General features: G+C 39.3%; 1 protein-coding gene across 2 annotated transcripts in view; it reads left to right on the top strand.

Moving 5' to 3' along the window:
- LOC133981510 (A disintegrin and metalloproteinase with thrombospondin motifs 20-like) overlaps nt 1-27,342 on the top strand; it is a 79,960-nt gene extending 52,618 nt beyond the window's left edge. For both annotated transcript variants that reach the window (XM_062420249.1, XM_062420248.1), the window contains 14 exons: nt 320-580; nt 2,719-2,880; nt 4,132-4,308; nt 16,228-16,395; nt 20,364-20,537; nt 21,396-21,566; nt 21,994-22,197; nt 22,383-22,512; nt 23,663-23,757; nt 23,857-23,951; nt 24,148-24,281; nt 25,896-25,987; nt 26,328-26,432; nt 27,184-27,342. In XM_062420249.1, the coding sequence (XP_062276233.1) occupies nt 320-580; nt 2,719-2,880; nt 4,132-4,308; nt 16,228-16,395; nt 20,364-20,537; nt 21,396-21,566; nt 21,994-22,197; nt 22,383-22,512; nt 23,663-23,757; nt 23,857-23,951; nt 24,148-24,281; nt 25,896-25,987; nt 26,328-26,432; nt 27,184-27,273 (2,058 nt within the window). In that variant the 3' untranslated portion in view covers nt 27,274-27,342. The remainder of the gene's footprint in view (nt 1-319; nt 581-2,718; nt 2,881-4,131; nt 4,309-16,227; nt 16,396-20,363; nt 20,538-21,395; nt 21,567-21,993; nt 22,198-22,382; nt 22,513-23,662; nt 23,758-23,856; nt 23,952-24,147; nt 24,282-25,895; nt 25,988-26,327; nt 26,433-27,183) is intronic.
- The last annotated feature ends 467 nt before the right edge of the window (nt 27,343-27,809 follow it).

Here is a 27,809-nt window from a genome sequence, read left to right on the forward strand (position 1 = left end):
AATCGAGTCTAAGAGACAGGATGATGGTTTGGATGAAGTAATCATTGAAGTTAATTCTGTGTGGTTGACTTGAGAGAAACAGTTTAAAAATATCAATTCATCCCATCATTTCACATCAGTCTAGTACATGGTCTTCAAAGCAATGTAGACTAGTCTATATCCTTTATGGAGTTTTGTGCTATGATAGACACTCAACCACTCTTAAGTGAATTATGAGAATTATAATAAATAAATGAATTGAAATTAATCTGGTTTGAAATTGATGGTCTGCCATAACTGCCTTTTCAACCTGATTCAATGATTGGTTGTGTCTCCCCAGTGTTCAGTGACTTGTGGTGTTGGAAGAACTACCAGACAAGTAGTCTGCTCTAACTACCATCAGCCTGTAGACCAGTCTTTCTGTGACCCGGATGAGAGACCTGCAACAGAACAGGAGTGTACGGCTGTACCCTGCTCCTCTGTTTACCATGGCACCAACCAGCCGTATGGATATCCTCAGGACCCAGGACACCATCCTGGGCACAGCTTCTGGAATGTGCCCTCAGCAGACAACCAGTGGAGGACTGGACCTTGGGGCGCAGTACGTACAGCATGTGATTTTCGCAGTGCAGTAGTTTGTCCAGTAGTGGAGTGATATTATAAATTCCAGTCAGGATTTACATCAGTCATCCGCCATTTACAGGAATAAATTTAATCCATTTAATCTGTGTGACCGATTGGATTAAATGTGTTAGCGATGTCAGTTTGCAAAACCAGCGAAGGTCTTCTCTTGGAGCTTATTTATAAATTATTTGCGGTAATATAATTTAAACTTTCTTAAGAAAGCTATTGATGAAATAAATGTTTTGAGGTATAGCTTCTGTAGCACCTGTTATATAATGACTTTGTGTTGTCATCAAGGTCCATATATGTGTGCATCTGTCTGTAAACACAACTTGGAGGAAGTAGCAAATGCGAATCGAACGGCCAATCGGTGGACGACCACTCTACCTCCTGAGCCACAGCCGACCCTTGTCAAAGGACAAGTTGTAAGGCAAAGTGTGCCAAGGACTTCAGATGTGGTTTGTCAGTGTAAATGTAGACATTCAATACTCTATAACTGTGTAGCCAAGAAAAGATCTAGGTCCCCTAAAGGTAGAGCCATGATTCTTAAGCTAAAAATCGGTTTGGCATGAAGAGTCTGGTGGTTTAACATCTGCATAGAAGGTGGATTGGTACTGGGAGGGTTGTGTTTTCTGTATGTGCTTCTGTTGTGTTTCCTGTCCAACCAAACACAAGCGCAAACATATTTTTTTGGGGTTAAGGGGCACAAGAGACCGTAACAGCTTTTTACAGTTAGTACATGAGTTAGAATAATGTGTGATTCTGACTAGTAAAGTCATGCGTAGCCTAGGATGCCTGAGAGTCTTCCTTTCCAGTTGATGAAGTTCCTATAGCCACTATATGTCAATACATGCCTCCTTTCACTGCAGGTTTTTTACTTGTGTTTTGTGTTTGTGCTTTCACTTGTGCATATGCCCGGTTGCATTTAAGTAGAGACCAATGTGTTATGTTGGAGGGAATTTGCTCCCTGCTAACAGACAATTGAGTCTTTTTTACCTCATAAGCAGAACTAAGTGTACAGATGGCTTTTACACAATAGAGGAGGATACAGTTTCCTAAAAGCATCTTCAGGCTGACCTAAATTTATGCCTAAGATTTGCTTTTGGAAAAATGGTGGCCAGATTATCTTCCCTAAAAAACTAAAATAGTGGCTTGGAGATAAATGTTTTAAGGTTTTTACAAAATCTTAAAGCCTCAAGAAGAACATAGCTCTATTTGTTTTGTCCCCCCAGCAGAGGCATTCATCTCAGTACACTGTTAAGTCTCACATAATGAACTTGACTGAGGGCACTGCTGTTGAGGCTCACTTTGTGCTGTCCTCCCTCACATATATTGTAGAGCACTGAATGTACTCCCTCCCGTTGACAGTGGGGATGTGTTATTTTAATTGGATGCAGAGTGTACCTACTGCTCTGTTGAAGGCTGTTCAGAGTTTGAGGTTGTCCTTTGTTGGCTGATGTTTTCCATTTTAGGAATATCATTTTGAACAGAACAGTTGAAACAGGGCTTGGTTAAAGTCAGGTTTGTTAATATAGCATAACTGGTTGTGTATTGTTTTCATTCTTTATCTTGCGAGCATCTATTTGTGGTAGAATGATTCTACAAACTTTTCCCGGACGCTTTCCCCTATATGCAATGACCTTCCTCCACAAATGGAACTTGCTCAGATGTAATCATGTGTCACGTGATGACAGTTGGTCATATTTAAGGGGTAGATCTTTTGTTTCTTTCTTTACCTGACACTGGTCTAAAAGCTGAGTCTGTTGGATACAGTTGAAAATTCCAAGAAAAGGTAATACGTAAAGTTAATAATGTTTTACCACTGATGCACTGATTCACATTATATAATAATATAAAACAAAAAACATCTGTACATCCATATCACTTATCCCAATCAAACCATGATATGCACTTATGTATACTATGTCCTTTAACCTGAAATAGAATTGCATCTGTTATATATATATTTTTTAAAGCATCATTCAAATAAATTAATTTTCTGTTCAGTTCCAAAAATTTTAAATAAATCAAACCAATCATAGCAAGTGAATTATGCACATTTGTGTGTGAGTGACGTGTTGTAGTCCTCGCTGACACGCTGTGTGTGCTCTCTAGTGTTCCAGTACCTGTGCAGGAGGCTTCCAGAGGCGAGTGGTGGTCTGTCAGGATGCTGATGGTCGTAGCAACAGTTACTGTGACGAGAGGGTCAAACCCGACGAGTCCAAGAGCTGCAACTCTGGGCCCTGCCCTCTGTGGATCAATGGAGTCTGGGAAGAGGTGAGGTCATATTAAGGGTTAGTCATTGTTAACCTTATTACATTTTCCCACATTACTCTCTGTGTATGTATTTCTGTGTTTGTGTCTGTCTGTATGGACCCCTTCACAGCTTGTAAACAGTGTGACATATTTTTGGGGGCGGGGCTTAGCTGGAGGCAAAACATCTCAAAAGATATAGCTTGTAAACGCTGTTTAGCGTGTTTTAACGAGTTTTACTAATTTAACGAGTTTTACTAATTTTAGTAAATATATAAATACACTAACTCTCCGAGACCGTGTGTTTTATTTTAAAAAATTGACACTGACTGACAGGATGACATTCACTGACCCCTACACTCTCACTCACTGGATGGACAATTTGTCAGGACTGCCCCCCCGACAATGGCCAGACATTTACACCTACCTAATTGACAAACCGAGCATCTACACAAAAGAAAAAATTAAGGCATACAAATCATTAGACGCTTATAACTATGTCGTGAACGGACATGTTCAAGATTTGCTCCCACTGCAAAAGTACGAAAGCTAAGTTACTCTCGTTAACGTTACCAGGCCTGCTGCTGCTTAATAACTTACTGTTGCCTGCCACTACTCACGTTACTACTACTAACTCGATACTACTTCTTCTACAGTGACTTTTACTTTTACTACTAATACTGACTTTCTGCTATTGTTATGACACCTGCCTGCTGCTGCTACTACTTCTACTACTATGACAAACTTACTGCTACTCAAGTATACAACTGCTGCTACAGTTGCTACTCCTTGACATATTATTACTGTCACCACAACTACTGCAGCCCCAAATAATGATTAATTTAACGTAATTTCAGTCACAATTTAGTCTAACCCATAACGTTATCCAGGCTGAAACTGATGATACATTACATATTAATCTTACCTGATATGAAGTGTACGCTGCAAACACGAGCATTGTTGATTCTACTTTCAGTCCAATCCTTCCGTCTAATCGCGTTCAACCAAAGTAGTCTACAACTGGCAGTGGCTGGTATGCGATAAAACTTTAAGTTTGTGTTTTTGCGGTTTTGGCACCCAAAAACACAGCAAGACGACATTTTCGCAGGTGTTCGCCTCAAGCTTACCTTTGTTTTGCCTCCAGCTAACATCGTGACGTCACAGTGACGTAGGCCATGAAAGGGTCTATACTGGTCAAAAGACTTTGGTCGTATAAAGTCAGTCCTGAAGCATAATGAAAGTATCCTGAGCACCTTTTTTGTTTGTTTGCCTCAGTGCACCCAAACCTGTGGTGGAGGAAGGAAGACTCGCTGGGTGGTGTGTCAAAGGCCCAATGGCCAGAGGCTCAGCGACTACAACTGTGACATCCTGGACAAACCGCCTGACATGGAGCAATGCAACCTGCAGCCCTGCCCAGGCTCTGCCTCCTGGCAACGCCGACCATGGAAGCCGGTACGATAGTACTACCTTGTTCTCTTCCAACACTTATCTTCCTCACTGAGGGCGCGTCACTGTGAGTAAACATGGTGTGCTAAAATAACTTCAGACCTGTGTGCTGATTGTGTTTTTAGCCTGAGAATGTGGGAGATTCAACTGAACGTTGGATATCTCTTGCCACTGAGCTATCCAGCTCCAGCCCACCCATATGGGCCCTGCAGTGGCATGGTGCTGATTAGAATCGAGAAAAAGAAAAAAAAATACACAAAAACACAATGCTGCTCCACTTAGGGGATCATTAAAACCACATGGATCCCATTTCGACCTTAGGCTCCCAATTAAAACCTATAAATGAGGACAGTTTTGTCCAGCAGTGCCATATATCTGTAGAAGCATAACACTAGAAAATATTTATTTCATATATGAGGCGTGAAGTAAATGTTCTATGCTGTTATTGCTGTCTTCACCCTGTATCCGAATTACACAAGTGTATATTTGTGTATAAGAGTTAATATTATGACGTTTATTGAACAGCAACAAATGACTGTTACTATATTTTGTATATGTATCTTTGTACAGTGTGATTTTATTTTTCAAGTAGCTACTTAAGTTACTGGATATTATATTTAATATTTTTGCTGGTGCTCTTGGTCAGACCTCTCGCATCTCTCTACCAGTTAATTCAGTTTGTACAGAGGAAAATATTTTCAAATCATGTTTCATTCCTATTTTTGATATGTTTGGGTTTTTGTTTTACTTACATTGATATGCAATTCAGAATGGCTTCATGTCTGTTCAAGGTTAAAATATTTGAAATCATCTACATCACAACCGTGTCATAGTGGACACCTTACAAGATAAGAACCAATCTCAAAAACAGTTCAAACTAAACTTAAAGTAAATGGCTTGAAAGGCAGAGTGATTGAAAAATAAACATTACAGGAAAGTGTTAACATTAATTGTTATTATTATCAATTTCCAGTAAAATATAGTGCCTGGCTTATACATACAAATAGGAAAATGAGCACAAATGCTGAGTAAACAAGACCTTAATTACTATTTGAGCATGTTACTTCCCCTGGTTGTTACATTGTTGTAGAGTTATGTCACAAAAACAATGGCTTTCAATAATGGATCAACTTCTGTGTGGATCAAAACAATTATTCAAGTGTAATCCTAACTTCATACCTGTGAAGTCCTTCTGTGATTTTATTCAGTTGCTCTGCAAGCAGCCACATGAGCAGAAACGGCAACTTTAAAATGCAAACTCATAGTGACATTGTGATAATTTATGATAAGGTGCTATAAAATCTTACATTATATGATGTTGTAATGTCAGTATGATAAAGATACAGATATAACAGAGTTTTCCAGACTTAGAATAACTATTTATTCTGTTAATGGTGGGCAGCATCAGCGCAGTTAACTGAACATAAAGCTGTCATTGCAGTAAATCGAGGTTATTGTTGAGTCGTTCTTTTTCAGCTTTCATCAACGTCTATAAAACAAACTAAAGCACACAGATACCTCCTCTTTATGAAATTATAGTCATTTGTTGCTGTGTCACTCTTTATTCTTTGGCCAGTTTTTGTATTTCTGAAGGATTTTTTTTTTCAAATGAAAATTTATTTATTTGTTTACAATAGATTTTAATTGTTGCAGCTTTAATGCTTTGTTCCAGTTTAGATTGATGTAACACTTTACTTGAATTATTTGTCATTATCCACACGTCACCTGAACAACACTGGTTTGAGCTTTCGCTCTCTGCAGTCACGTTACTTGATTAGTGATCCAAATCTCCACTTCTTGAAAAATCTCTTCTTCAAAGTCACATACACATTATCAGAATCTAGGTCAACATTTGTACTTAAAACATTATACTACTGGGCACATTATTAAGTAAAAACTGTAAGTTCCTGGCAGTAAAGAGCATATACTGCTGCCAGTATAAAGAGTAAAGAGCATATTTTAGCACAACAGTATTCAAAAGCTGCTCTCTCTGCATTTATCTATTATAGCATTAAGCTCAGTTCAGCTCTCTCTCAACATCCACAGTGCTTTTGCCGTATGTCGTCTGTGTTGGGGCTCTAACACTCACACTTGACTGAGTCAAGCAGTCACTGTCCAGTGGCTGTGCAGTTTTGCAGATTCAGGTTCCTGCAAACAATTTGTGACCCTTTGTAAAATGTGACATGTACGCACTCTGACTTAGATAAGGCAATATGAAATCATTGGGACACATATTTCAGGTGAAGTGTTGCAATGGTCTGTATTTATGTCCTCCCTGGTGAGGATATCTGCAGTCTCCTTCTACGTTCCTTTTCTTCTCTCGCTGTGTGTGTCATTCTCAACCAAGACTTCCACTGCAACCAAGACTCCTCAGCCATGACAGTTTCCCTCCCACTACTTCATTTGTTTTAACTTTGTGGTGCGCAGTTGCCAGAGGGCAACTTTGCTTTATATTGCATATTTTGGTTCGTTGTTCTTTTTGCTATTTATTTCATTCACATGCAAAAATACATAAAACATGTTGAATTGGCTTTTTTCCCACTGTAAAGTTTATTAAAGAAACATAACTGTGAAATTTGTGTTGTTTCTCAATGCAATATTTTACTGGCAAACAACTTTAGTAATTGCTTTGTAATCTAAAAGAAAGGCACAAGTCAACTTCAGGGTTTTAGGGACATACAGTATACATCCTATAAATAAAACTGAATAAGACACAGGATGCTGCAAAATACTTGAAATACATAGTTTATTTCTTTAGACACAACAGTTATTATCCCACATACAATATCTTGATAGCACACTAACATGCACTGGTAAACCACATCCATGTGTATGCACTGCAGTATATAATGTGTAGGTGAGGTACTGTAAACAGCTTATAGAAAAGATTTGACTTGAAGCTCATTATGGGATATTTTGGTATTTGACCCTCAATTGACTTTGTCACATTTGGAAGTCCTTTTCGGTAATTCTTGTAATAATTCAGTCTTTGAGAACATAATGGAAATCTTTTTCTATAGTATCTGTAATACTTAACATACTTCTCATAATTTGGTATAAAAACACTGCAGGCCTTTTTCTGTCATGAGTTTTAGCATTTCATTTCGTAATCTGCCCGAAGAAAACATACATGGTCCAAATCAAACTTTAATGGTGGGTGGCACATCTGTTTACCATTGTATTAATGGAGGGCTCTGCAATGCATTTGGCAGGAGACTGGCAGGGTAATACTTGTACTACAACTATAATTGGTATTAATTCATTCTGGCAAGGGTTGTTTAGCTGAGGAGATCCAAAAGTGAGCTTTGCAAAGCCAGTATTTACAGAATACTGCTGAATTACATATGAAATATTGTGCGGGAGGTCATTCATTGAGGAGAAACACACATTAAAATATTTTTTTAAAAACACCTGTGTTTAAAGTAATATCAGGTGGAATCATCAAACAGTAATTGCTGACCTCACCATGTGCCTAAGACAACAGAGCAATTTGGAATAGACCACATGACTACATTTGTCTATAGGTAACCTTTTATTTACCAACTGCAGTGAAAAATTGCACCTAATATAGCTCAATATAAAGTCATAACCTAATGTAATGTCAAGTGTTGATCAAGTTTATTCAACTCAATTATGAGGCCAACTTCTGTAATAAAAAATGACTTGATCCATGTGAATAATCTCAATAAATACGAGTAGAAATTACAGAAAGCCTTCATATAATTTTTAAATTGATCAATAAGACGATTGGATTATATAACATTGTCAAAATATTTCACATGGCTATAAACGGTGTCTTACCTTATGTAATGGTCTCTTCTGTAGGTAGTATTCCCAAAACATGTTTCTACTCTAAACAGAAACACTTACAGTATAAGTATACCAGAGATTTGAAATATCGGTCAAATCAGTACACAGCAGTAACTCATGAATTAAATCTATTATTGTATCCCAAGTCAAGTGTATTTCATGCTTTACATTATCCCAAAATGTATCACTGCATGAGTGAATGTTGTTTAATTCCCTCTTGGAAAAATAATTAACATATTACACATTTAAGTATTTTAGTAATTCATAGTCAAGCCATTTCTTTTAAAGGCTTGTTTTTCTGTTTTGGACATAGGCAATTTTTTCTTTAAAGAATCAGAGGATGATTAACAAGGGAAATGGCTTTATTAATGATGGTACACTACCAGCTTGACAATATTCACAAAATGTGTTGCTCTCTAATGAACTTGTGATCAAGGAGAGTTTTTATGCTCATAATAATTGACATAAAGACAGTGATTTTCTTGTTTTGTTTTGTTTTGTTTTTTCACACCTCTGCAAAATCTCTTGTTTTACCTTTGGGACCCCTTCCTTTTTCATGCAGTGTCACCAACTAAATGAGTGATGTCAAAGCTGTATTCATTTTCTAAATACAGGTCATCAAAACACATTTGTCATGTATTCAAAAGAAACGACACAAAACAATTATCACATTTATTGCACAAAATTAGGATAGCAGACATGGTAAAACATAAACTATCAGGAATGTAAATATCATTAACTAATTATGATTACTTTAAAAGCAATGTCCATGTCAAAAGGAGCAATAGTAAGGCTTTGTGTGATAAATTGGTAACCATTTTAGTAATTTATGCCTGTTTGTTGCTAACAAAAACATACCATTTCCTGCCGAGAGCGGGTTTCCCATAGAGGGGGCTTGCAGTTGAGTGTCTGTGAACTAATCATGCTGGTTCAAATGAAATCCACATGCACAACAATGTCATACTTGATTTTTGCCTGAGGGTACTGGGCAAGAACATTCTCCAAACCTGTCACCCTGGGGTCAGATGGTCGTGACATCATTGGGTTTATGTTTCCTGATCCTGCCCATATGCCAGTTCAGTGTGAGCAATCGAATTGGTGGTGGCTGGAAGGTTCCAACGTGGTCCTCATGAGCATTGTTCTCATCATGGCTTTATTTTAAATCTGAGTGGGGAGATAATCTTTCATTTCGGCCTTTAAGAAAAAGCAAAATAGTTCAGTTTGTGAGTTGCTGGTTAAAAGTCAAGCACTGTGTTCCACAGACTTTGGCAAACCATTGAGACATAGGGGGTAGAAAAAACAGAAGATTTTAAATATTTGGTTCACAGCATGACTTTCAAATCAGCAATGAAAGTCTCTTTTATGTCAAGCAGTTGGATAGCATGAAGAAAAGAACATGTTACACACATATATATTTTCTTTGTCAGAGCTTGCATGAATATCCTCACAATTTATTGTTGTATAGCAGTTAAAACATGATATTAATGCTGTCTCTGTAGGAGCAAAGCCCCATCAGAAGCAATAAGAGTTACCACAGTGAGTTTGTGTAGGCCATTGGAAGAAATAAAGAGAGGAGTCCATCTAGTAAGGGTAGATGCTGTTTTGCGGGTGATCCAAACTTTGAACAGATGCAGTGAGACCAAATGAGAGGAGACAGGGCGTGAAAGTCTGGAAGCATTTAGGTTGGTCTACCCCAGGCTCATCGTATGACAGGGAACATGGCCTCACTTTGACACAGGTAAAGAGCGTCTGTTTCTCTTCAACCTGCTTGTCGAGTATTATAAAGTGTTTTTAGGCCTGTAGGAGTTGCTTCTCAGACTCTACGTAAATCTATGTTCTTCTCGCACGAGACTACCACCACAGACTAAATGGGGCCTGGTCCAGTTTGGACCTGTTGATGCTATCGAGTTGGTGGAGTAAAAAGGAGTTAGTGGGACTTGCCATGTCTGTCAAAGAGCTTTTTCGCTCCTATTGAAGAGACCGTGATAGATCGGGTGTCCCAAAGAATTGTTCTGAACCACTTCAAGTAACAAGGAGTTAATAGTCATTTATTTGACCTCTTTTAAATAATATGCAAAGTTGCTAATGTTTTAGCTACTATAGACAGTAATCACACTTCACTTTTTGCATGTGCTGTACTTGACGTGAGTTAGCTATTGTCAGATCAGCTTTTACTTGTCCATCGTCAATATTCGTGTACCACTGGTCTACAAATTGCGAGTACATTCCAGTATGTCAGTGCTTCTGAGGAAAACTCTTATTGAGTCTGAGTGGTAATTAAACCCGATGTTTGTCATTGATGTTGTAGACTGTTGAGAATCAAACTGCTTTGTAGCTGTGCTGGAAATAAATTGACCAAATAAGGTACATCAGGGATTGTTGTTTTTGTTTATCCCAAGTTTTTTTGAGTGAGTTTTTGGTTTTGTCAAGACTTCCATCTGTGGACTTGGCTGAGACCAGGCACAGGGTTAGCAGTGCTTCTTAAAGAGGCACTGTGAGGGAAGTGGTTGGGGTGGTAAAGTGTAAAACAAAGTAACATTTTGGTAAACACTGCAATTTACATGTAAATACCAAAAAAAGGTTAAATATAAGCTCCATAGTACTACTCTAAAAGGAATGTTGTAAATACTGTGTGTGCTTTGGGATGTGCGTGGTAATGAGAGACACACACACACACACACACACACACACACCAAAACACACACACACACACACACACACACAATTTACACCATTAAAAACATTTTTAAAACTGTAATATTTTCCTTCTTCTTCTTGCATCATTTGCTTTTTTTCTTGTAAATGTAAATCCAAGGGCAAGATCTTTCACTTCACTGAACTTGTCCATACTTCCACATCTGCAAGCTGTGGCAAACTGGTTGCTATGACAGATTAGAAAAGCAGCTGGATAACATTTAGCAGGAAGAGGGATTAGACTCTGATGTCCTGTGTCAAAGGTCACTGCTTTATGACTTTACGGCTGGCCTGCTGTTTGTGTTTTTCAAGAATTTGCTGTATTCAATCTTTTCTTTAATGTTTAGTTTTTTTCCTCAACCCCACAGTACTCATCTGAGCAGTGCTGGATGTTTCAGTATAACATGGTAATGGAAAAAGCACTCAGTGGAATGTTTAGACAGACGGAAAAACTCTGTTTTGTCATTTGGTTTTGACTTATGGTTGCTTAGTATATCTTCTCTGAGTGGTGTTGACTTAAAAAGGAAACTGTGTTGAAGAAACTGTGTATGCCTACTCAACCGGTTGTTTATTTAACTCTTTCATGATGGCAAAGTCATACTTTGGCATGGAGCACAGAATATGCAGTTTAGTTTTAGCTGACTATTCCTCTCCAATCAGAAGCATGCTACAGTTCCTGCAGCTGACAGTCTGTTAGGAACTACACTGACAGAGACAGGAAGTAATTTCCACCTCACACAATCAACTGCATCTTGTGATGAATAATATGGCAAAAATGATATTGTCACATCTGAAATGTATCAGTAGTAATTTTTGCATTTACTTGTTTTTATTGAATTAATCTTACAATTTCCATATTTGAAAATCGTATCATTTCCATAATTCAAAATAGCTTGTAGATTGATTATAGACAAAGATTATAGACTGCGATGGATGGGACATAAAATGTTTGGATTTTTAGGGTGCTCTTCTGCTTGCTTTCAAACAAGTCTGAGTGACTATTTAGGCCTGTTGGATAAAAGATCAATGACTCTGGACATTCCTCTGCCCCATGACGCCTCTCTTACCAGCTGTTCCCATGTTGACAACATGTGTTGTTTTGACTTCTGTCTTTGAAACCTCCCTGCAAAACAAAACCATGAACAGAGAAGCAGCCTGAATGTTCTGTGATGCTTTATCGTCCTCCCTCTTGTCTCCGTCTTTCTCTGATCTGCAGTTTAGTCTATGAACCAGAGAACACACTGATACTGATAGAGATATAATACAAGGCGTGACACTATCTTAAAGTGCTTTCAGTTCCGATCTATCATTTCTTCCTTGCATAATATGGTGAACAGATTATATGTTGCATCATAAATTGAGATTTTGCATGAGCATAGCTGCCCATGGAGCAGATAGCATTGTTTAAAGATACGGTATCTCACAACCTTGACAACATGTAGCCCAGGGTATAATTCTCCCACCACACAGTCTAAACTTGCAAGTTTGTTCTTGCTCGGGGTCAACACTGAGCTCCTTTGAAGAGTCAGGGTAACTACAGTTAGCATATGCTTGGTATTACCATCCTCTTGCATTGCAAGCGTGCTGCAATGTGATTGGAATTCAACCTTGGCGCTCACATTTTAAGATATGGTCTCACTTATAACCCCCACATAAACGTGCATACAACAAAAACTTTCATCTTGGTCTGATTTGACTTTTAGCCGCCTAACTTTCACACATAATGTATAATTTCTTGAAATGTTGGCTGTAGTCCTAAGAGCAGACACTATTTAATAATACAAAATATTTCATGATATTGTAGGACATCATCATAATGGCTAAGGAATAGGCCGGAATTAAAGAATAAACCAACATTTCAAACAACACATGATAGTTTTTATTCATCTCTGATCTGCCAAAATCTGACATTTTGGCAAGACTGATGTATAAGAGCGTCTTTTTATTGGTCAGATCCAACATAAACCAGGGTTTACAAAATGCTTATGTTTACTTTTATCACCAAAAAAACTTTTATAGCATAATTATAGTTTTTACAGTAATAGATGTTTTCATACATGCTTGAGGCCGTTGTGTAAATGCACATTCTAAAAGCAATTTTGATCTGAGCCTGAGAACATAAGTGGTATGTTGGTTTTGTGGAATTTACCCTCTCTGTAAGGTGATGTACAATATTATCTGCTTTGATTGCAATATTGGCTGAGTGACAGATATTTCAACTCTAGACAAGTTTCTCTTGGATACCTAACAGTTTCCATGTGTCCTATTGGCTTACCTGTTTGCAGTCAAGTAGTGGGTGGGGTCATCTAGGCAGTCCTAGACAAAGACATTGGTGGTAAAAAAAAAAAAAAAAAAGAAGGAGTATCTAATATCAGTTTGTTATCCTGTTAAAATGCATCTGTAATGAATTATATTTTATTAATTTAAATCAAAATCAGACATCTCTGCTTAAAACGCCCTGGGCTGTTTTATAGTTTTATAGCACACAGAAAAGCCATGAATGAACTGGATCTGATTTAACACTCAATTATATGATTTGTTCCAGAACTGTGAAACTCTATCAAATCAAGAATGCTGCCCTGGAGCCATTCGGCAGAACAATTAAAACCAGCTTGTTCAGTATGAATAGTTTTAAATATCAATGATGTCTTTTTCTGCAGAACTTTTGCTCTTCTTGAGGGTACTCTTCACAAAAGCTGTTTCACATGGCTGGCTTTCAACTTTGTGCCACACTTAAACCGGTTGAGTCATTCCATTTTATGGTTAATCCACATTATGCCTAGATGAACCTCTCTGGATTATACTAGATTTAAACCACCTAATCATGTGAAATTAATTGCTGGTACAATGTGGGAAGGCAAATCTGTTTCTCTGAGTGTTTCTCATTTCCCATGTGACCCCTTTGATTTATGTGTTGTTTTTTTCTCCCTTATGTTAAAGTGACTTGCAGAATTTTAACTTATGTTAAAACAATCAGTATACCTCAGCAGCATTTTAAGCTAACAACAGACCACAAACCTCTTCAAATTTGACATTACATATAAAGAAGTAAAATGTACTGTATCACTCTAATATGAGATCAGTAGTCTGACAGTTTCCAAAGAAAAAACACATATCCACATTAAAATGTAGGCAATGTATGCACCGCCAATTTTAAAGAGATGAGAGGAAAGCAGCTAGACAGTGAGTTGTCACACACAGCAGCTGAAAGTAAGCGGCAAGTGGAATAGTCTTACCTGAGTGGGTGCTGGTGAGTGAAGCAACCCAGCTGTCGATCGTTGAAGCGGAGGTCCCTGAGTCCTTGCCCTCTTCTTGCTCTCAGAGGTGAAGCTGTCCTCTGGTCCCACGCGCTGTGCCAGCTCTCTGTGCTCAGCATTACCAGCCCTGATTAACTAATGACTGACAGATGAGGTTGGCAGGGTAGAGGGAGGAGCAGATCGCCATATAGTGTATTTTCTCCCACCGTTAAATGCAGATACAGTTCAGCTGGGGCAGCATAGCCCGTATGGCTGCGTTTTCCTTTCTTCCTCCCTTTTTTCCCTCCTTCTTTTACAGCAGGAAGGAGGGGCTAGTCCCCCTCATCACCCCCTCAACATGTTTGCCTGTCTCTGCTCTTGTCTGAGGTAGAGGGAGTTCTGTTATCATTTTTGAGTGAGTGTGCAGCGGGAATCTGCCATGCTCAGGGCCAGTCACTCAGCTCTGGCCTGGCTTTGATGTTCTTCGTCAGCTGAGCCAGCCCTGTGTTTAAAATGCCTCTATAATTACAATGTGTATGATGCATGTGTGTGCAGTGTCAACCACTGCCCGCACCAAACTTTAGAAGAAAAGGCAGGAGGTGAAGGTTTGTTTGAAGGGTTGAAATGGATAGAGAGGTCTGGCCAACTCAAACCTGGATCACTAGAATTATTTAACAGGCTAAAAAGTCTTTAAGCTCATAGAAAAGAAGCTTGAGACATATCTCCAATATAGGTTATTTCTTTCCACGGTCATCTGTAGTATGATCAGTACCATGAGCACTCAGGGGGAAAAAAATTATGCATTTGGTGTTATGCAACATTCTGAGATCATAATTAGAGGACAATGCAATATTATGTTTATTATCTGGACTGGAAAATATGGTAAGACAAAATGCAACTCTCCTTGTCTTGTGTATTCTATTCCAGCACCCCATTTTAGAGTGGCTTTGTATAGGGGCGCTCACTCGTCAAGCAGAAAAAGCGGGCACCCTAATTGCTGTCTGGTCCAATGTGGACCGAATACTCTAGAATATTTTCATCTACCATCTCGGGCAAAGGCCTTTTCAGGGCTTTCATTAGGGTGTCTGGTTTTTATTCATTGTTTTTTGTTTTTTTTCTCTCCTCCTTCGTCGTCGTCTCGCTAGCTTTCCTGAAGTATTTCTAAGTTCCTTATTGATACCAGATGATAGTCTCACCGTGCGCATGCATCTGTGTTTCACTCTGCATCAGCAGCTCTACAGCAGCACCTCTACAGCAGCTCTAAAAGCAATTCCTCTGTTTACAGGTTAAATAGTTGGCTGCATTCCATCAGCGTGTGAGTGTTTGACAAAGGGTTTTGGTGAAATCCATTTAGGTTGTTTAGCCGAAATTTGTTTGCAGTGTGTTCACTTGGCCGTGAAATGCAACAAGGAAGCTGCTTGTAGCGAGTGTGCTTGTGTTGAGGTCTAAATCCTGTATATGTAATACTGAGAGAAACATTTTGTTATATTCCCGTGTTTCCTGTCCAAGATTATGTAATACTCTTTATGTCTATTTTCTCTTTCTTAAAGTGTTAGTTCACTCAAATTAGAGGGGGCAAGCTGGTATATGGTATCTGCATGGTAGCGGAATCTCCCCCCACGATTTTTGCTTCCCGCCTAATGGAGTTTAATGGAATTTTGTTGCATTGAAAATGTATTTAAACATATTTAACATACAAAAACAAAAAATGATTTAAAGAAACAGCATCCACATTACCCTGAATATTCAATACCTCACTATCAACAGTTTTCAGTGGGACTAGGTAATTGTATCCAATCTAATCCAATCCAACTTTATTTGTTAAGCACTTTAAAACAACCACAGTGGACCAAAGTGTTGTACAGAAGAAAAGACATAGCTCACATGAGGCATAGAATTGCGTATATCAAATGTTTTTTCTGGCTCTACTTTACTTAATGTGATTAAGAAATTCCCAAAAAGGCTGCAGTTTAAAATTCATTATGGAATAACACAACTCTATTGTGTGACTATTTTGACGCATTTGTAATAACTTATTGTAACTGCACAGCATTCCCTGAAGTACTATGTCCTCATCTAGCAGAGTTATAGAGATATTAAGTTCAACAAGACTTTGCTAATATGCCCTCTTTTCTTTTGTTCTCCTCTCAACACCTACCCCCCTTCTCTCCCATTCACCCTCCAGTGTTCGGTGAGTTGCGGCCGGGGAACCAAGCAACGGGAGATTGCCTGTGTTTATCAGAACCAAACCAAAATAGAAGAGGAGCGCTGCAGTCATCTTCCTCGGCCACGGACACAGAAGGCCTGCCGGACCCGAGGATGCCCCAGTTGGAAGGCGAACAGGTGGAGAGAGGTATGCATGCTTTTCCCACTGTCTCCTCTGGCTCAATAGCCTGGGCCTCTCACAGACCACGCACACTGTAACTGCTGCTAGAAGCTGAAATACAAACACAGCAGAAAGCTTTCCAGAGGTTGCAGATGGAGGACATGTACACACAGAGCACCTGTCCAATCACCACTTAGTTTATTCTTGTTCAAGAGCAATGTGTCATTTCCTTAAGTGTGAGCTAGACACCACAGGCAGGATTTTCAAAACTGTTTATGTAGCGGTTTTTAATATTCAGATAAAATGTTGAAATATTTAGTAGTAATGTAGTGTAATCTTCAGCTTTATGTATTGACCGCACACCTACAAGCATGTTTCAAAAACAATGTCTGCATTAGTGTTGCATGACACACACAAAAACATTCCATACACTAAATCTTCTAAAGAATTTGTTTGTAGCTCAAATTCATGATGAGGTAACTTCATGAAACACAGTAAACATGGAGATCCCGAGTTGCAGCTGTTGCAGCCGAGCTCGACCTCCCATACAGATGAAAGCATGGTGTTAAGAATGACACAGGTCCTGAAGCACGGCAGGTTTCTGTACAGTACCATTGTAGACTTGTGCAATCAGACACTTGCAGGGCAAAGGCCGTACGTAGAGGAGTCGCTGGGGGGGGTGAGGTCACAGTCATTGTGAGGCCACACAGCTATGGTATCTGCCACCAAGGGGCTATGCATATAACAGCAACACAGTTTTGGCTCAAAGTCATGTTGAGCTGCTACAGTCACAAAAATGTTTAAACTCACAACCATAGAGCAAACTGAAAAGAAGAATACTTTGTCATGTCCTTTGTCTTAAAGGAACAAGCACACTGGATTTTCAAAAACACAGAATACACACATCGAAATTTAAATTTATTGTTTCTCAAGGTGGTTGTCATCCATAAATTCAGTCTTTCTTTCACATCTTTTAGTTATACTGTGTTTTCTGATCACCCATTTCTTCCACAATAATGTCAAAATGATCTTTCCATCTCCTGTATGATCTCTTTCCTTCTTGCCAAGTAACTGTTAAATCCCAAAAGGTCCATGAAGACCCACATTTGCCTCCCTCCACAAGACTCCTGCCACTCCCCACTCTGTGAGGGTGTTCTCCTCCCCTCTCTCACTCTCCCTCTTTCCCTGAAGTCTGGAAGCAATCATCTTCCTCCACATACCACCAGCAACCATGAAATCCTCAACTAGAGCATAAAGACATGTTTTATATCTTAATATCCATGCATGTGACAACTTTGAAACCTCAGCACCCACTATTTGAGTTATTCCACAGCTACCCAGCCCTCTCAGTCACCTCTGATGGGGGGTGTAATGTTAGTTGAGCAGAGGGGGTGTGGGCTGCCGATTGAGCCAAGGACATAAGAATCATTCTCCTCTTTCTTACTGCCTGCTTGTTACACTGATTATACACATATTTACATTGTAATATTGTAAATTGCAGGAAGTGTCTTGCTTCACCCAAATTGTAAAAAATATATTTTGTCACTTATGTCTTAGCTAGAGAGTTTTGGTTTTATTTTCATGTTTTTTTCCCCAATATAAATCTCTGAAAAATCTGCCTCTACCTCATGCATTGGAGGTAAATGCAATTTTATTTGCCATTGGAAAAACTACATTAAAACAGTGACATCTCTATACAAAACAGTGGCCCTGTTAGTTTGGATAATCCACAAAGCATGCTGTCAACAGGAACTACTTTCTACCGAAAAATAAATACATTTAAGGAGATTTCGATATAAAGCAGTCCCACTAAAACCCTTACAGGTACACTGTTTCTGGAAATTCATGCTGAATGTTTATAATTTATTTTTCAGTTCTGTGTGCAGCACAAGTAAAACTGCATTGACTTCAATTGGAGTTGCGGTGGAACTCACTGATATAGTGTTCCTATTTCAAAACCTGTCCGAAAAAACCCCAAAAGCATCTGGATACTCTAGCTGGATACTGGTAGATGTAACTGAGAAAATATGCTTTATAATTTGGGTCAACTAACCCTTTAAAGTCTGAAGCTGCACACTCAACACTCTTAAGAAATCATGAAATAGTCTTACTTTTCATCTGTAGTTTCATGATGTCCCCACCATCTCTTATAAAAGAGCTATTGGTTTTTTGCTGGAACACAGAATCAGGTTTCTTTAGCTGTAGCAGTTAACATTGCCTATAATCACTTAAACAGCAGGTTCCACTTTCAGGCTTTGTAAGATTTTAGAACAGGACACTTTTTGATTTGAAGGTCAGATTTCCTCTGGTGCTTTTTGTTCTCTTTCCAAACTCAAGGACTTGACCCTTCACATTCAACCACACAGTCTGCAATGATAACATGCAATCACAATGAGAAACGAGTAATACAAATACATCTGGAAGTTTTAGGAAATTTGATACCTGCTGTAGAATGCATAGATTTTTTGACTATGTGAAATTGCTGAGGTCAGGCACTGTTCTTTGAGGTCTGTAGGAGAGTCAGACAGAAATCAGCCTGATCAGCTCAAGCCATACAGAGCACTTTCTCAGTATGCAGGTATGTTTCTCAAAGCACATCAAAGAGATTTTTGAGATAGACCTTTGTGTGATTCCTACCTATATGGCTCACAGAGAGCGACAAACTGGCTTTAAATGTATGTATAAAAGTATATTGTTCAGAAGCATTAAAATAGGGTTAGACACTGCAGACACTTTGAAATAATATCAAGTTAAACTAGGACTGCATAGCTCTTCCAAGAATAAAATATGTCAATCCTCCTTTTTCAAATAACAGCTGCAGTTCATAAGCAATTACCTTTGCTTAATTTAATCCACTTAAAGGTTTTGTTGCTTTAGCCCTTTTTGGTCAGGTATGATCAGCAGCTTAAGGCAAACTTTAGATGGATTTTGCTGTTTAATTAACATTACCGAGTAATTTCTCTGACTTTATGACAGTTCTTCTAGTGCTACCATTACACTATGTTTTAGCATGTCACAGATGAACATTTCATTGGTTTTAGTAATTCCACTATGAATGCATTTACAGAGCTGGATATTGGATATATTACGAGGTTGACCATGCACCCCATTGAAAGTTGCTCACCTAGCACATGTGCTATAGACTTTACATTAAAATGACACCATGTGTATAAAAGTGTCTTTTTTCTAGCTTTTGGGAAAATTTAACAAATATTAAACCATCATTGTTTGAACTTTAATAGTAGGAAAAGGTCCCATTTACTTTGACTTGTTTACAGTAAGGAATGTCCCTTTAAACAAATTTACAGTATTTTATAATGGTGGTCTTTAAGGAAAACCATTTCAGACCACAGGGGCTTATTCCTACTGCAGTATGACCACTGGGGTAACTAACTCAAGAGACTCTTAGGAAATGAAGGGAATTGAAAAGACCATTATCCCGTAATTGCCCCATTGTGGCCATTTTGGCTGAAGGTGATAAAAAGTTAAGTAATATCACTTTAAAGGGGAACCCCAACCAACCCCAAACTTTTACAAAATTGCATGAAGCTGGGTGACCCATGATATACTTGTCCCTCCTGTACCCTAAGCTACAAAAACACTGGATCTTGCATTTCCCATAATGCAATACAGATATGCCTTGCATTATACCCTCCTGCCTCCTAAAATCCCACTTGTTTAAACCCCACACTTTCAGTTTGAATTGCAGACTTTGTGTGAAAAATGTGAAATCTCCAAGGCCAAACTTTGGAAAGCTCCCTTTAGATCCCCACAATACATTATACAAAACTTTCACAAGCTAAGTACTACTTATCCCGGCAAGTAAATGGTACGTCAATTGTAAAATCAGTGGAGTATCCCTTTAATGTCAGCTCTGAGAGAATGAATGTTTGAATGCCATTAATATAAGCAGCATACTTATAGAAAGAAACACGCATTGAACTCCAGTTTGTCTTTTTCTCAGTCAGATGTGTGCTTTGTGTGTGTTTTACTAGTGTTCTGTCACCTGTGGAGTCGGAGTTCAGAACCGAGATGTCTACTGCAGGCTAAAAGGCACTGGAAAGGTCAGAGGGGATCTATGTGACGCTCACACACGTCCTGCTGTCATGCGGCCCTGCCAAACTGCAAAATGCACCCATTACACTTGGGTTGCTGGTGAATGGGATGAAGTAAGTAGAAACTCTCTTTTTTCTCCCTCTTCCTACCTACAACACCCCCCCATGCGTTCCCAGTGTGTGACAGATGTACAGATGTTAAACCATCTTATTAAGGTTTTTATTGGCTGAGATCTCCACTCTCTTTCTTGCATCATTAAACGGACAACCTGCAGGTACTCTTGCGCTCTTCTGTCAGTCATGTGGGCTTTGATGATTACCATCAGTGGGTAAATCATATCAAGTCTTGAAGTGCTGATGGCCATCATCCCTTTTGTCCTGCTGTTCTGTGTCACGCTAGCAGACAGTTTTTTTTTGTTGGTTCATCTTTCTTTAATGTCCCGTGCTTTGTCCTCAAAAGAGAGGCATGAAAGAGGGGCACCATGCAGGGACTTCGCACAGTATCCTCCTACTGCAGGAATGTTTGAAGTGTTCAGATTCCTGTCTGTGTTGCCTCGAGAACTTACAACCTCTTTCTTTCACAGTTGGCCCTGAAATCTGACTGCAGACTTTTTTACATGGGTGAATTTCATGATTCTGATCCATATCGTTAGTTAAAATGGTCATATAAAGCATCACTGGTCCTGGAGGAAAACAGCTTAAATTTAATCTGTCATGGTAACATTGTCAAGCAGAGCACATATTAGGTATTGTATCCTTGAAAGCAAATGGAATAATTGTCACACAACACTCTACAGTACTTGTGCAAGCCTCTACAAAAGGAGTGTCCATTCATGGCCATCTGGAGAGCTAAAGATGCAGTGAGCAGGGGTCTGAGAAGTCAGTAATTTTGCTGAAAGTACAACACTGCCCCCCCTCTGCTAACTCGTCTTTGCTTTTACTGACTTCTCCCTGTTCTTGATTTCCTTCCAGTGTAATGCAACCTGTGGAGAAGGCATGAGAAGCAGGAAGGTGGGGTGTATGGGCCCAGGGATGACCCCTGCCCAGGTTGATTATTGTGAGCCATCATCCCAGCCTCCATCACACCAGCTGTGCAAAGGAGCTCCTTGCCACTATATGTGGATCACAGGGGAATGGTCACAGGTAAGAATGAAATAATACATTTACTTTGTTCTACTGCAAATGTAGTTTAGGATTATTTTCATAATATTTTGCCACACTAGTGGCATTGATCTATTGATGGCAATCCTGCCCATCAGCTCACCACTTTGGTCCAGACTGAAATAACTACTGGTTGGATTAACATGAATGTTTGTAAACTTTCATGGTTTCCTGACAGTATTTCCTGATGACTTTGTTGATCCTCTGACCTGTCCTGTAGCGCATATGAGGTTGTGCCACTATGCAATGCCCAAAAAGCTTATCAGTCAAATTATAGATTCTCATTAATAGATACCACTGAAGCCCAAATCAAGAAATTAACCTCTGCATTTGATATTACTACTGCTCTGTACAAACTTTTACACATGCTAGTGTTATTAAACTTTCAATGTATCTGTGTGTGGCTCAGTGCTCTGCCAGCTGTGGTGTGGGCTACCAGCAGCGTATTGTCTCCTGCTCCATGATGCCTTCCTCTCAGGCTCACCGCCTGTATGCTGCCCAGTCCTCCTCTGCTAGCACCCACTGTGTGGAGCCTCATCCTCCTGGCACCCGACCGTGCCTTCTCAGGGACTGCCCATACACATCCTATTGGAAAGTTGGCCCGTGGAGCAAGGTGAAACAGAAATCGCTTGCTAGGCAATGAGAAATCCTCTCTAGCTGATTGCCATTTTCACAAAAACACTTTTGATGACTTGAGTATAAATCTCATCTGTGAATTTTGAATCAGGCTGCAGCTTGTTTGTGAAACTGTTTTATTGTATGTGTGAATGTTTTTGTGTGTATTTGTATTTATACCAGTGCTCGCAGACCTGTGGAGCAGGAGTGATGGAGCGCAGAGTGGAGTGTGTGACCTCCAAAGGTCATCTGTCAAAACACTGCCGTCCTTCAGAAAGACCTGAGTCTCAAGCTGCATGCCAAGACAGAGAATGTGTGTCAAATACATTTCGTTTCTCCTTTCTTATCCATGTAGTGCTTACTGCCAACCAGGAATGTGTAAAGTAATGGTATTAAATCGACTGCGCTGTGTGCGGCACCCAGCGTACCTGATTGTGTTTATAGAAACTCAACTTTATGCTTTGTTTTAACACATTAGGCAGAACAGCAATCTCTATTAAAGCCTCTTGGGGTGATTACTTTGTGGAACAATAAATAGACAGTTAACAGTTTTCTACAAACTGTGATGTCTACAGTCTGTTAAAATGCCTCAGGAATCTGTGCTGGAGCCAAAGCTTTCTTTCTTAAGAACTTGCAAATACTGTAAAAGCCGACTGCAAGCAGGTTCGCTCCCCACATTTCAGATGTTACGACACATTGTGTTGTTGATTCCTAACTTGGTTTCTGCCAAGTCGGGCACTGTCGAAATTAAAATGATATGCTCGGGTGACGGCCAGTACTGCAGTCAAGTATTCATACTAATTAGCTAATCAGTGTGATATGCCGTCTACAGCACTGGGAAAAGAGAGGAGGTAACACCAATAATGAGACATTTACATCAGCTCTCATTTAGAAATATAATAGCAGTTAAAAAACGGGGCTCTGAGTAAAACTCACAGGTAAATCACAATGTCCACCACTGAGGATAATGTTATCCAACCTGTGGAAGACAAATGTGGGTCCGCAAATGTGTAAAGTTGTTACATCACAGCCTTACAGAGGTCCAAACTGCTTGTTTAAAGGCACAGTTTGTGAATACAAGCTGTGTACATTTATCTTTGGACTGAGCATTTTGACACATTATTCATATAGCACCTAGACCTGTTTTATTATCAAAAAAGAAATGGAAATCTCTACAATATGGGACCTTTAAAATAAACTAAATTAACAATGAAATTCTTATACAAATGGAGGTTGGAGGTAGATGATTACACATACACATATGATTGAATGGTATATGAGACATGTAACTATAAAATGACTTCTGCACCTGCCTGAACTACCACATGGCTCCATTAGTTTTGCTCTTTATGGCATTTGTTGATAACAGATTTATGGCAGTGGCAAACCTCATTGTCAAAGATTTGTCTCTTATTTCCTTACTGTTGCACTAAAATCGCCTCCCTTCATGTTTTTTCTCTTAGGCCAGTTGTTCACTTCCTGCCGTGAGGTCCAGATGAGAAAGGGTGTGAGGATAGATGGAGAATATTATCTCAAAGTCAAGTCCCGGATCCTACAGGTGTGTCTGTTCTGTCAGAGTTGCTCTGGCACACTTCATGACTCAACCTGCTACTTCCCCACATGCTCTCATCTATTGTCTCAATGTGTTTGGCTTTAGATTTACTGTGCTGAGATGCAGACTGATTTCCCCAAGGAGTATGTGACCTTGCGCAGCGGTCAGACAGACAACTACTCTGAGGTGTATGGGCACAGGTGTGTATAATCCAGTGGTGATGGATAGCCACTTGAGCTATGACTCAGTGGAGCTTTGGATATTATTGTGTAATTTGTACAGAATTATTGAACTTCCTTAAATACCAGGTGCATACAAAATGCAGTATTTTAAGACTATTCAGATTTGTGTGTTTGTCCTAAATAAATCTTAACAATAATTGTCCTTACACCAAAGGTTGCTGAACCCCTTTGAATGCCCGTATAATGGCAGCCGAAGACAGGACTGCAACTGCAGGAATGACTACTCAGCAGCGGGATACACACTCTTCCATAAAGTTCGTCTGGACCTGAGCTCCCTGAGGATAATGAGTGCGTAATTACTGTGTGATTGCCTTATGTTGTTTGTTTTAATAAGACCACACATCAGTGTTGTTATAACCCTCTGACGCCTTGTCCCATAGTGTTTAATAATTCCACGTTCTAAAGCCTGGCCTGTCCAAATGCACTATGTGCCTTTTTCCACACTCTTTCTTCTGAAATCCAAATAATGACCTTTCAGCGCGCCATTTTCACATCACAAGGCGACTTGAAGAAACTGGGCCTCTCAGTGCAAACATGTGAGCATGAGAATAAAGGAATGCATGCATGCACAAACAGATATGTGTGCCTACTCTTAAGCACATATAGACTATAGTGCTGCCAAGCACATCTTTTCTTGGTGAGCATATTCAAGAAGACTAAGGACACAAGCGCACAGTGCAAGCACACACACCTGTGAATGTGAGTGCATTAATATCAAATTCTCACACTAGCATGCAAGCAATCACACATTCAGATAAAGACACACACATTTTTACACACACATCTTCAGGCCATATTGCTCATTATTATAGCCAGCCCAATCTTCCCTGTTGTGTCCAAGTATGCCTTTGATGAGAGTATGTGGTTAGTGTATTCTGTACACACAATGTGTGTGTGTGTGTGTGTGTGTGTGTGTGTGTGTGTGTGTGTGTGTGTGTGTGTGTGTGTGTGTGTGTGTGTGTGTGTGTGTGTGTGTGTGTGTGTGTGCTTAGAGGGGAAGTTGGATTATAACCTACATAGTCATCCTTCTATCCTCTTCATCTGGTCTGAGTCCTGACAGCACATGTTCCCACCCTTCCCACCCTGCATGGTACTCATTTGGCTTTCAGGCGGCTTGAAGAGGGCTGGGGGGTTGGGGGGTAATGAGTTCAAGATGAAGGAAAGATTATGAAGAAGCACTGCTTTTATGTGCCTTGTGCATCCCGTGAACTTTATCATCATTTTATACAGGCAATATGAAGGGAGGGGAACAGAAAGGTACTGGTCATGGTTATTATGTGTGACAATATAGGGGAAAAGGAAAATTGGATATACTAAACAGGGTTCAGATTTATTTGCTAAATTCAAATGTTAATCAAGCATTTTTATGTGCATAACCAGTTCACTCTTAGACAGGATACATATGTGGAATTGTGTTCATAAAAGTGGTTTCTTTTTGCATCCAGGAATTCACCGGCTGGAAACATTTTTTTGTAGAAGCAATGCACAAAACATTCAGGTAGTCATTCCATTAAAAGATACATAGTACGGTAACTTAATTTGAAGTCTTTTCTATTCTTAAAAATGATGACTTTATCTGAAACTATTGTTACTTAAAATGGTTGAATGCTAAACCTAAATGGAATTGTTAAGGTACGTAAAATAATTCAGATTCTTTAATAAGGTTTGTTACTGGATACAGATTTGAATCCCAACCCGAATGTGAGATGCTTAAACAAAAAACTAAAACATCTGGCAATGTGACAGTGAAGTGACATCAACCCTGCAATGAAATGTAATTGCATAAACTGTGCTTAGTGATATTCCGTGTGGTTATTTACCTTAAAGCAGCTGTCTTCACTCCATGTTTACTTCTGCTGTTGCAAATTGTGACTCTAGATTTGTATCTTTGCTGTTTAACAGTCACAGACCTCCAGTTTTCCCATACTCTTCTTGGTCGACCTGTGCCCTTTGCTACAGCGGGAGATTGTTACAGTGCAGCCAAGTGTCCACAGGTCAGTGAAATACTGTTCATCGTGGCCTCATGGCAGTATATAAATGTGTGTTTGTATTCATTGTGGCATATTGTTTGTTAGTGGCCTGCAGGTCAGACAACTGGCATCTGCTCCTATAATTACCTGGGTCTGATGCAAATAAGCCATTGAGCAAGGCAATAACTTGATCTGCTCCATTACTCTAATGGAGATGCTGATCAGCACACTGTACTGTACCTTTAGTTTGTGTTTAAGACGCAAATCTTCTGGAGCTATTTCCAAAAACCATTGCTAGTTCGTTCTTGACATTCCTGGTTAAATAACCGCTCAGAAATAACTCAAGTCTGATGTGTGTTCACAGGGTCAGTTCAGCATTAATCTGATTGGCACTGGCCTCAAAGTGACTGAGGCCACCAAATGGACATCTCAGGGCAACTATGTTTCCGTCAAAGTCCACAGATCTGAGGTAAGAAGCAGCAGTAGCAGTATATAATGTTTGTCTTTTGCGCTGGATGATACTATGTAGCTCTTAAAGGACAAAGTGTGCTATTCTATATTTGCGAGTTAAACCAACAATGTGCTAATCCTTCCACAAGCACATTGTTTTCTGAGGATGTAAATCTTTAAAAAAATCTTTAAAAAATACTGTTTCATGTTTTAAAAGGTTAAGTAACTTCCTAAACAGCTGGGTACTGTAGTTTTAGTAAATATTATTCAAGCAGGAGTAAACAGTGCATTTTTGGGGACCATTTTCAGGCACCAATTGACACAAATTGAGTGCACTAGTGAGTATTTGCTGCACCAGGACGATTTATGTAGCGTCAACTCAAAATAAACTACAGTCCTCATGTTTATCATAATGAAGGAACATGTCACTGAGTGCAACAGCATGACTCATTCATGGTACAGAGGAATAAGCTATATCAAGCTACACAGTCAAAACTTGTTAGTAGGATCAATTTATTCTTGGTTTAGGTCTTTTCATGGATAATTAGAAAATGTTAAATATTATCAGTACTTTCCTTTTCTAATGGAATTTGTCATGAATGTCGTTTAACTAGGGTGTAATTATGCTTCGTGTTGGGTCTTGTTATCTGAATTGTCGTCTTGTATTTCTGTCTGATTCACTGAGGAGGAATCCCCAGTGACATTTATGAAGCTCTGTAAAAAGTTGCCCTTTGCCCACTCTTTCCTCTCTCATTTGTCCCGGTCCGTAGGATGGAACAAGAATCTACGGTCGCTGTGGTGGTTTCTGTGGGAAGTGCATTCCCCAGGCTCACAACGGCCTACTCCTTCAAGTCCAGTAAGGGCCATGCAGAGACCAAACCCCTAAATCAACCTGAAGACAGTAACCAAGAACATGCAATAATAGTGATTTGTTGGACCCCATAGTCATTTATAAGTGTGGTGGAAGAATTTCTAAATGTAATCATCCTACAATAACATCACCAGTTCATTTCCCAAATGGCAGCTAAAACAGGCAAGACACTATGTATTGTTCGATACTACAGGGCCAATGTCAGGGCCTTCATCCAAACTGCTAACTCTAAATAGGAGCCAGCTATATCTGCTTGCCAACAGTGTTGCAAAGCAATCAAACACGTCTGCGCATTGGAATCTAAAATGTTTTCTTCCTCTGACACTGTTATGCATTTTTAGCATACAAAGGGATACAGTACTTAAAAACACTGGGAAAGCAACTACTCATACAGTAGAAAAACTTAACAGAACTGAGATATTTTCATCTTAAAATAGCAAACTTTGTTTTCTGTCAAATGAAGTGTTTTCTGTTGATAAGAGTAGTTTCCAGAATTTTATCATGGGGTGCCTGGAAATAATCTTG

Source organism: Scomber scombrus, chromosome 6 (assembly GCF_963691925.1).
Source record: "Scomber scombrus chromosome 6, fScoSco1.1, whole genome shotgun sequence".
Taxonomy (NCBI): domain Eukaryota; kingdom Metazoa; phylum Chordata; class Actinopteri; order Scombriformes; family Scombridae; genus Scomber; species Scomber scombrus.